This window comes from Saccostrea cucullata, unplaced genomic scaffold, assembly GCF_032062105.1.
Source record: "Saccostrea cucullata isolate Sc308-1 unplaced genomic scaffold, CSIRO_AGI_Scuc_v1 ctg1421, whole genome shotgun sequence".
Lineage (NCBI taxonomy): Eukaryota > Metazoa > Mollusca > Bivalvia > Ostreida > Ostreidae > Saccostrea > Saccostrea cuccullata.
In genome coordinates, this window is record NW_026919436.1 from 144,953 (window position 1) to 156,502 (window position 11,550).

The 11,550-nt window shown below is 34.6% G+C and overlaps 1 protein-coding gene across 1 annotated transcript; it reads left to right on the forward strand.

Moving 5' to 3' along the window:
* Nucleotides 1–2,185: 2,185 nt before the first annotated feature.
* Nucleotides 2,186–3,607, forward strand: LOC134231544 (uncharacterized protein F54H12.2-like). Its single transcript, XM_062713509.1, has one exon. The coding sequence runs from the start codon at nucleotides 2,186–2,188 to the stop codon at nucleotides 3,605–3,607; it is 1,422 nt and encodes a 473-aa protein (XP_062569493.1).
* The last annotated feature ends 7,943 nt before the right edge of the window (nucleotides 3,608–11,550 follow it).

Genomic DNA, 11,550 nt, shown 5'->3' on the forward strand with positions numbered 1-11,550 from the left:
CTTGAGAAGAAGTCAAAAATGTGAAAATTTACAGACAAAGACGAACAGACAGACAGACGGACGGACGGACGCCGGACAAAATGTGATAAGAAAAGCTCACTTGAACCTTCGGCTCAGGTGAGCTAAAATCGAAATTATTAAATAAAGAAAAACTAAATTAATATATAAAGAAAAACGAAATTATGAACTAAAGAGAAACGAAATTATGAAATAAAGAAAAACTAAAGAAATATATAAAGATCAAGAGGCCCATGGGCCACATCGCTTACTTGAGAAGATTTTACCATTCTGTTTTTTTTACCAGATTTCCCCCTTGTAATACATAATGCATCCCCACCCTACCCCACTGATAATAATAAAGACAATTTGAAATCTACACTACCCTAGGATCCTTCAATGTGCACATAAGTTTCAGCTTTTCTGGCCCAGTGGTTCTTTAGAAGATTTTTCCTATATATTTCTATGTAAAACTTTGATTCCCCATTGTGGCCCCGCCCTTCCCCCGGGGGGGGGGGGGGGGTCATGATTTGAACAATTTAGAATCTACACTATACGAGGATGCTTCCACATATGTTTCAGCTTTTCTGGCCCAGTGGTTCTTGAGAAGATTTTCAAAGATTTTTTCTATATATTTCTATGTAAAACTTTGATTCCCCATTGTGGCCCGTCCTTCCCCCGGGGGTCATGATTTGTACAATTTGGAATCTACACTACCCAAGGATGCTTCCATATAAGTTTCAGCTTTTCTGACCCTTTGGTTCTTGAGAGGAAGATTTTTTAATGACCCCACCCCATTTTTGTCTTTTCTTGAGTATCTCCCCTTGTGAGGGAACCTTGATCTTTATTTTAACAATTTAAATTCCCTTTTACCCAATGATGTTTTGTACCAAGTTTGGTCAAAATTGGCCCAGTGGTTCAAGAGAAGTCAAAAATGTGAAAAGTTTACAGACGGACAGACAGACGGACAGACGGACGGACGACGGACAAAATGTGATCAGAAAAGCTCACTTGAGCCTTCGGCTCAGGTGAGCTAAAAACGAAATTATTTAATAAAGAAAAACGACATAAATGGAAGTAGTATAAGCCGTCTAGATAGGGGGTTCAACTGAGTGCACTTTTGGGCCTGGGGGGCTAGGGGGTTCAACTGAGTGCACTTTTGGGCCTGGGGGGGGCTAGGGGGTTCAACGGAGTGCACTTTTGGGCCCTGGGGGATAGGTGGGTCAAGGGAGTGCAGATTAGGGGGTCTGAGGGGGATAGGGGGGTCAACTCAGTACAGTCCTTGGGAGATAAGTGGGTCAATTCATTACATATAGCCCCCTAAATACGGTTTGTTTACACTGTGTTTACATTAAACTATACGCTGCTACTACGATTTTGGCAGCGACTCAAGAATGTGATTATGACGTCACGCTTTCATTCACAGTCTAGACAGTCTAGCCTAACCAGTTCAAACTGGATTTCCTCAAAACAATAACAAATAACAAAAGACAGATGATAACAAGGAACACAGATTTTTATTCAGAATGAAAATACAATCATACACTGTCTTCTTAATTTTTTCCCTCTCCTTTTTCTTGAGGTTGTTCTCCTTCAGGCAATAAAGGGATGCGACAAGATACATACACTTTATAAATAGACCTATCTGTAAAAAGTCCTTGAAGCTTCTTTTCTTCCCTAAACCTCTTTTCTTCCAATTGATGAAAACAATGGGCAAGTGTAATTTTCCAGGAACTCTCCTCCAGTTATTCATAAGGTTCACTCAGGATCTCTAATTTGTATTTTTGATAACCCCAATAACAATTTTTTCTCTCTTTTAGACAGTATTTTTCCTCTCTGGTGTCATAATCTTCAGGATCCAATTCCACTCTTTTTACCAACAGAATTTTTTTAAAATGGCCACCGAATTTAAAGTACAAAAAATCGAGGAGTCTCTTTACCCTTTAGAAAGAAGAAAAAATGACAAACAGCTCAAGGAAGAAGAAGAAGAAAAACAAAAAGAAGAAAGCAGACAGGAGGAGGAAGAGTCCTGATAGCCAGAGGGGGTCCTAAGAGAAAAAGGAAAAAACAAGGAGGAATTCCTAAAAGAAAACGTCATTTAGATGTGTTTGACTGAGAGAGAGTATAAATAGGCCAGTCCAGGGAACAGAAGGTTCATTTGTGAAAACTGAATCCTAGTAGACACATCATGTTACAGCCCGATTCCTGTGCGTGTGGGATGAACAATTTACAATTGTTCCAAGTCCCTCCGACTAATATTGCTTTAGAGGACTCGAAATGGGAAGAATATTACCCCATTTCCAGTACTTTAGATTCGGACACCGCTCCCATCGAATTTGAAATTAAAGGACAAGGAGATCACTATCTGGATTTATCTCAAACTTATCTTCAAATGGTATGTGAATTTACCAAAGACGATGGAAGTAATCTGACTGGAGCAAACAGCACTTCGAGTCCCGTGAATAATATCTTACATTCCATGTTTACTGAAATCGATGTCAGTCTGAATGGCAAAATAGTAACTCCGGGGACGGATACTTATCCTTACAAAGCTTATCTGGAGAAATTATTGTCTTACCGACCCAGAACTTTAAAGACACAGACGAGGGCCTGTAGTCTGTGGGAAAAAGATACGGCAGGACACATGGACGAAGTGGGGCTAGAGGACCTTGGTCTAGCTCAAAATAAAACCTTTAATGTAACTAAAGGCACAAGTGGTGCGGCTGACACGATGACCATTAACGAACCCATCCTCACAGCGTTACCGGCCAATTCTAAAAACGAAGGATTCAGAAAACGTCACCAAGCTATTGCTGACAGTAAGAAACTCAGTTTGCTGGATGGTTTACATTTGGATTTGTTTCAACAAGATCGATTTCTACCCAATGGAGTGGACGTCCGTTTGCGATTTAATCGAGCTAGACCCTCTTTCTACATGATGATCAAAGGAGGAAGTACAGGAAAAGTGAAAATATTGAGTATGGTCTTGTGGGTGAGAAAAGTCAAACCCACAGCAGTCATGATGAATACCATTAATCAAAGTTTGAATACCCACAGAGCCAAATATCCCCTGAGAAGAGTGGAAGTGAAAACCTTTACCATCCCCATAGGGACCCAGTCTAAGATTACAGATCATCTGTTTCAAGGTCAGATGCCTAAACGTCTCATTTTAGGCTTTGTGGAGAATGCGGCCTTCAACGGAGATAAAACTAAAAATCCCTTTAATTTCCAAAACTTTGGGATTAAGAAATTAGATGTCAGTATCAACGGAGAGACCATGAGTACTCGTTGTTTTGAACCTCATTTCAACGAGGATTTATATCTGAGATCTTATCTCAGTCTGTATCAAGCTCTGGGGAAATTAGGAGAAGATTGGGCTCCGGATCTTACCCTAAAAGAGTATAAAAGCGGCTACATTCTATGGGGCTGGGATTTCACTAAAGATCAAGAGGCGCAATCGGATAAATTCCACATCATAGAAACAGGAAATCTGAGAGTAGAAGTGCAGTTTACCAACAATACGGCTACCACCATCAATTGTGTGGTGTATGCAGAATTCGATAACCTATTAGAAATTAACAAACAGAGAGAAGTGAGCATTGATTACTAAAAATGGATATGGGACAATTGAGAGAAGTCTTATCCAGAGAATTCAAGAGTTCTTTTGGAGGCGTGTATCCTTTAGATTTATTACCGGATCAATTAAGAAAAAACTATCGTGGTAAATACGGATCCTCAAGATCGACCTGGAGAACATTGGGTGTGTCTGTATGTGAGCAATCCCGTGGTGGAATATTTCGATTCTTATGGATTTCCTCCCTTACAAAAAGAAATTCAAGATTTTATCCAGCGTCATGCTCAACAATGGACTTATAATCCGTATCGCTATCAAGACTGGAATACCGATGTGTGTGGACAATATTGCGTGTATTATTTACATCAAAGAGACAAGAAAAGAAAGAAAACTGACGAGTGGCTATTCCCTTTTGACCAGAGTACGGCTTTACAAAGGGACAGATACGTGGCGAATTGGTTTAAAAACACTTATCATAAATTACCTATGGGTCATGGACAAAAGTGCCAATGTTATTATCAAAATGTATTGTAAATGCATTGATGTTGTTTGTTGTTGTTGTTGTTGTTAATAAAAAATGAAAAAAAAATCAAAATCTCTGTTCTTATTTTTGTGTGTTAGTGTTTTCAGTAAAAAAAAATCCAGTTTGAACTGGTTAGGCTAGGCTGGCTAGACTGTGAATGTAAGCGTGACGTCATAATGACATTCTTGAGTCGCTGCCAAGTATTACCTGTGTGGTCAGCATAAAAAACGTTGGTGAAAAGTATTTTTGCACACGACCCTTATCTTTCAAGGTGGAGGTATAAAAACAAGGTGTTAAAGACGATCCTCATCATTTGGGGCATGTGGTTGTGTAAACGACAGTTTGGCAAGCGAATTCCTAGAATATTAGAAGAAGACATGGAGTTGGAGATGGACAAAGATAAATTTGGCTTATTAGAAAAGAGAATGACGGAACCTATGGGGGATCACGAAGCTCCTCAACAAAGAAGAATGGAGTTGGAAACCCTGGATCCGGAACCTAGGAATGAATATTTACCCCTGCATGAGGAAGTGAAGGATCCTAAATTTCCAGACAGATGTTACATGATAGCCATTAATTGGACTTTCACCATTAAAGAACCCAAAGAAGAAGAAGATATAGACATGTTTCTGAGCAACAAAAGGAAAGACATCCCTGAACAGGAGAACTGCATCAAATCAGGGGATTCATTCAAATGAATGAACCAACAGAAGGCCTAGATATGTGCAGAGTTCATATCACTGCCAATTTTGCTATGTCTCACAGTACCCCAGAATTGGAAAGTATGTTTTACAAGCAAGGAGGTGACTATGAAGAATATGGTGTTCTGAAACCTGAGGAGAGAAATAAGGAATTGGAGCCCAGAGATTAGATAGAATGGGAAATAGGAGCTTGGAAGAAACCTGAACCTATTGCAGCCAGAGAAGCTATGAAGAAAAAATTCTTAAAGGATGTGAGCTACTCAAGATGTTAATAAATAAAAAAGATTGAACAGTTATTTATTGTTAGATCTCAATAAAAGAAAAAAAAATTGTGGGGTTTTGTCATTTTTAAAAGTAGGTTATCTCCCTTTAACCATAGATTTTTTTTTCAAAACACAAAACAAAATGGTAAGGGTTTAAAGATTGGGGGAAAAAAATAGATACATTAAAAAAAAGTATGAATAGTAAACATGGTACAAACACACCTCAGTTGTTGACTGGCTTTCTTATGGGTAACAGCTTCAGCAAAGAAGTGAGTCAGAACACTAGATTAGAGGAAACTGAATGGTTACTTATACAGGAGGGAGGAAAAGATATCATACCACCTCCCTTGATGGAAGAACATCCTGTAGAATTTATACCTCAGAAGGAAAAAGAAAACATAAGAGCAAACAAACTCTTGGAGGATATTAAGGGGATGAAGGACCTTTAGCTGAAAAAATACCTGTCATTTAATTTTTTTCTCATTTTTTATATATATCTTATTTAGTATGTCCTACATACTATAGAGCAGACATATCAATAGGTTTCTAGACTTATTTCTGAGATATTGAGTGACAAATACCATACCCCACAGTGTCTGAGCGGAGTTTTTATTCTCCGTGTTTCTGGGTCCATTACTCGGTCGATAATTAAATTTTTTCTCCATAGGTAAAAAAAAATACCAGCGGAAATGTGTCTTTTAAAATATTTTAGAGTACGAATAGGATTAAAAATTCGAAAAATAAAATGAAATGAAAAAAATGAAAATATTCATGAAAAATTAAAAAATTATAAAGATATTCCCAAGTTAAGTAAAGAAGAATCAAATAGTCTTGAAGGTCCAGTGACAAATTCTGAAGTTCTTAATTTCCTAAAACAAATGAAAAATGAGAAGAGTCCTGGCCCCGATGGATTTACTTGCGAGTTTTTCAAATTTTTTTGGAAAGATATAGGTTCTTTTATTACAAGAGCAATAAACAATTCATATGATCTAACACATTTTACAGAGTCAAATAAACTTGGAATTATAACTTGTATTCCAAAATCAGGAAAACCAAAACACTTTTTAAAAAACTGGCGGCCAATTAGTCTACTAAATGTAGTTTATAAAATAGCTTCAGGTTGTATTGCTGAACGAATGAAAAAAAATTAGATACATTAATCAATAGAGACCAAACTGGATTTATAAAAGGAAGATTCATAGGGGAGAATATTAGATTAATATATGATTTGATGCATTATACAGAATTAAACCAAGTACCTGGTTTACTAATGCTTATAGACTTTGAAAAAGCATTTGATACAATTTCATGGAAATTTATATATCAAACATTGGACTTTTTCAACTTTGGGCCCTCCATTAAAAAATGGATTGAGACTTTCTACAGTGGTATTAAATCATGTGTAATACAAAATGGTATTATTTCAGACTATATATTTCCTCAAAGAGGCTGTAGACAAGGCACCCAATTTCACCATATCTCTTTCAGTTATGTGCAGAAATACTTGGAATTCTTATTCGAAATAATAAAGACATTAAAGGCATAACAATCGAAGGCGAAGAATATAAACTTTCACAATACGAGGGGTGTTAGAAAAGTTCGCGGACAAGTTCTATTGTGAGCGCGCTATTTTCCCGAAACCAGTCAAACTTTTCAGATAAAATCTTAACCTATTTTACAATAAATATACAAAACTTTGGTGTTCTCCGGTGCTCATTGAAAAATATACAGCTGTTTTATTTTGATAAATCTTGCTTCACGGAGCATGCTACATTTTGGCACGTTTACATCACATAGACTCTTTATCAAAATTAAAAATTGCACAATTGTAGCGCAAAGAGATTTGTGATATTTTACCTGTCGCAAAAGTATTCATAAAACATCACTGGGAGAAATTTTGGATCAAATTGGAGGGTATATGACTGTTTTATAGCCATTTATAAATGATCAACGCATAAAAACACAGCCAAAAATCGGAAGATCATTGAGCGTCCTGGAGCACTGCACTACGTAAAAATTATGTATGCAGACAGAAAAATGTCTAAAAAGAGACTAAAATGTGCAAGATGTTGCCGGGAATTTCCTACACATACAAAGGACAAAAGTTTTAAAATGGTTGTAGCTTTATAAGAATGTAAGGATTAATATTTTGAATGATTAACCCCATCGATACTTCTGTTCAATACCTCTTTATTGCATAGACGTTGTGCCTTTATGGTTTTGCATAGTTTCCATACCTGATCTATTAACTGCGTAGACTTTTTGCCCAAAGATCTCAATAATATTCGAATTAGGACAAAAGACATTATAGTAGAAAAGTAACATGTCTTGATATAGATATTCAAATTTAGAGTAGAAAAAAGATAAGAAAAATATGGAAAAAACGAAAGATTTAACGAACTGCGACAAAGCTTAACGGATTGAAATCTGGCTGTCACGTCGCCTTACGTCAAGTGATTGCTCCGTGAATCCCATGACCTCATAGTAAAAATCGTTGTAAATTTTCAAGATTGTAGTAAATGGACCTGATTTTTTACATACAAATAAACAAAATGTAGGAATTTATTCAGACATAGGCTATACTTCACAGTACACAATAGATTTTCCGTAAATCCACTATGTTGGCGAACTTTTCTAACAACCCTCGTATGCTGATGATACATCCCTTATTTAGATGGTTCACCTACCTCAATGGATGGTATTCTACGAGAACTCGATTATTTTGCAAATATTTCGGATTTTTAAAAATTAACTTCTTAAACAAAAATGGTTTGGATTGGAAGTAAGAAATATTCCAAAAGAAGTTTTTCACCATTCTCGGTGGAAGCTTGATTGGGATAATTCAAACTTTAATCTGCTAGGAATAAAATTTTCAGTCAATCTGGAGGAAATGCTTGAATTAAATTACATGTCAAAATTAAATGATATTAAAAAACTCCTATGTAGTTGGAGTATGAGGAAACTTACCCCAATTGGTAGATTAACAGTAATTAAAACTCTTATAATACCAAAACTAAATCATCTAATTCTTACACTACCAAATCCTAAACCCGAATTTCTAAAAATGTTTGAGACAGAGTTGTTTCTTTTTTTATGGAATAGTAAAATACATAAAATAAAGAAAAATGTTATAATTCAGGACTATAAATATGGAGGGCTGAAAATGGTAGACTACACAGAATTTATTTCTGCACTTAAATCAAGTTGGGTTAGAAGACTCATTCATTCAGATGCAAAATGGGTAAAGTTGTTTAAAGCTGAACTAAAAACAGACATTGAAAACATGTGGATAAGGGGCTCAGATTACATTTTAAACTTAGCAAAGAATTTAACAAACAATTTTTGGAAAGAGGTTCTTAATTCCTGGGTAAGACTTATAAATATAAACCAAGAAAACAAACATGTGTTATTAGAACATATATGGAATAACCCACATATAACGATTAATAGAAAATCTTTTTTCTGGAAAAGCTATTTTGATGAAGGCTTTGTCTTTTTAAATGACCTTTTTGATAATGATGGTAACTTTTTAAGCTTCGATACCATAGTAAACTTAAAAGTGAAAACAAATTTTGTTGAATATAATGGTCTTAAGAGGGCTATATTAAAAAGACTGAAGTATGCAGGAATAGAGGACATTAAAAGATTAAAGGTTATTGGACCAAATATTCCTTATTCAACTTTCATTTTTTATAGAAGTAATAAAGGGTGTAAAGATATGTATAAAATATTTATAAATAACAAGAGAGAGCCAATCAGTTCTCTTTTAAAATGGAATGAAAATAATGTTTTCTTTGATGAAGCAGATTGGAATAAAATATTTGAACTTCCTTTCAAAGTTGCTCAGGAATCCAAATTTCACTGGCTCCAATTTCAAATATTACACAGAATCATTCCAACAAATTATTACCTTTTTAGATTGAAGCTGATTGACTCACCAGCCTGCACTTTTTGCTTAAGTGACTTAGAAACAATTGACCACTTGTTTGTAGAATGTTTCAAAGTAAAAGACTTATGGTGTAGGATTGAAGAATGGGTTTTGGACAAATTTGAGATGCATTGTAGTTTTGATAAAATATCAATACTTTTTGGTAAATACGAGAACAGGAATATTTGTAAATTACAAAACTTGATTATACTTACTGTAAAGCAATTTATTTTTGCAAGTAAATATAAAAGTATTCCAAAATTAAATATCGACATCCTAATAAAGAGGATTATAGAGAGAATTTTAATAGAAAAGGTGTTGTTATTACAAAGTTGCAAATATATGGAATATGAAAGGCACTGGCAAACAATCTGTGATGTACTTTGAAAAAAAAATCATTTGTTTTTATGGTAAAATGTAATTATATGCTAATTTTAAGGATTTACATTAGCTAATCATAAACATTTGAATGCATTTTTCTACCACTGCTGACCCCCCTCCCCCCCTTTTTTTTTTAAATAAAATAAATAACTTTCACGTATACAAGTAAACTTTGTACTGCTGTAAACTAACGAAATTATCAAGACATTTACCGTGTATATGTGTTTATATGCTTTGCTTATATATATATGTATAGTCTGCTTTGTGTACTTGTGAAAGTCAATAAAAAAAAAATAAATAAATAAATAAAAAAAAAAAAAATCGAAAAAGCAAGATTCTTTTGTAACACTACATCTGGAGACGGAAATTTACGACTTTTTTAGGACAACTTAAACCATAAAAAAATTAATTTGCAAAAAATCCTATCATTCAATATTTGAAAATTTACGTCGAAGTTCAAGGTCGTCATTGTATTGATTAACTGTAAAAATATCGATTGGTGAAGCTGACGTCACACATTCCTGAAATAAGCGAAATAACAAACCCACAGAACTTTTCCGTCAACAACCATGTAAAAATATTTTTTGCGTTCTGAAATTTACAAAATACCCTACCATGTACATATTATGGCCCGTTTTTATGATTTATACTACCCGTTTTTACCGTGTATGATCTTACTGAACTAAGAGATACACTATGACGTCAAAGACGCACTGGACGCGCAGAGTAGGGAAACGGCAGAGTGGATTAATCTATTCCGTAATTTGATAATATTTGCAAGAAATTTTGAATGTTTTCAGACATTTTTATACTAGATGGTGAACGCAAACAAACAGTCAAAAAAATTATACAAGTACTGTGGTTTCAATCTCGTTTTGTACATATTTTATCAGAGATTATGACGCAAATCAACTGAGTCACGTGACCATACATCCTTCATCCCCTTAAGGCTCATTATAAGAATAAACAGAAAGAAAATACAGGCAATGGATATATTGCTTACTTAAAACAAGACAGAGGTAGAATAGCCAATAATTGGATATTTATTTTAACTGGGTGCCGACAAGAAGATGTAGATCAAATCATTGGAAGTGATTATCAATACTTGATCTTACAAAAAGAAATGCATCCAGAAACTGGAAAACTTCATCATGTGAGAGGATTCATTCAAATGAAAAACAGGGTTCAAGGGAGATACATGTACAGAAAGATTCATAAATTAACCTGTTTTGAGATGTCTCACAGCACCCCAGAATTGGAAAGAACCTTTTTATAGACAAGGTGACTATGAAGAATATGGAGTTCTAAAACCTGATGTGAGAAACAAAGAATTAGTTCCAAGAGATTGTAGATTTACCTGAAATAATAATAAAAAAAAATCTTGTTTTATTGTGTTGTTGTTGTTCTATAAAAACAAGGGTGATTTAAAAAATAGATTCATTTTACATCATGAGTCTCCAGGAGATACAAGGTGATTTACTCAACTGTGAGGTAGAAGCTATTGTTCATCAATGTAATTGTTTAACTGTAAAAGCTCATGGATTGAGTCAAAGTATTGCAGAGAAATTCCCACAAGCTAATCTCGACTGTCACTCGCAGACCTCTAGGGTCTAGAAATCTAGCTGTAGAAGAAGAGGAATTCCAGGCACTATTAAGGTGTTTACCTCACAAACCCCTGTGGTCATTTGTTTACTAGCTCAATGGGATTATGGAAAAGCAAGTCACTGACCTAAAAGAATTTCCACTTATCAGGATACAGCACAAAACAGAGAGCAATGGTTTCAAACTTGTTTACAAGAAATGGGGGAAAGTTTACCTTACTAGACTTATGCTTTTCCTTACAAGATTGCATGTGGACTAGCCAAAGGAAATTGGATTCATTACAGAAATTATATTGAACAATTTGTACACACTTATGACAAACAGGTGTACATTCTTTGTCGATATATGTTTTAAGTGTATGTATGTATGTATGTATGTATGTGTTATTGTTTTGATGAAAAAATAAAAAAATTTAAAAATGTGTAATTGATGTGATTTTTTTTTTTTAAAAAGGGTTTTTTTCCTATTGATTATTATTATTATTAAAAAGTTTTAAAAAGTTAAAACATTTATAAGTTTTAAAAAATTTTAAAAAGTGACCTGGTGTTATAACTTGAGAGACACATACACAATGTTTCTTG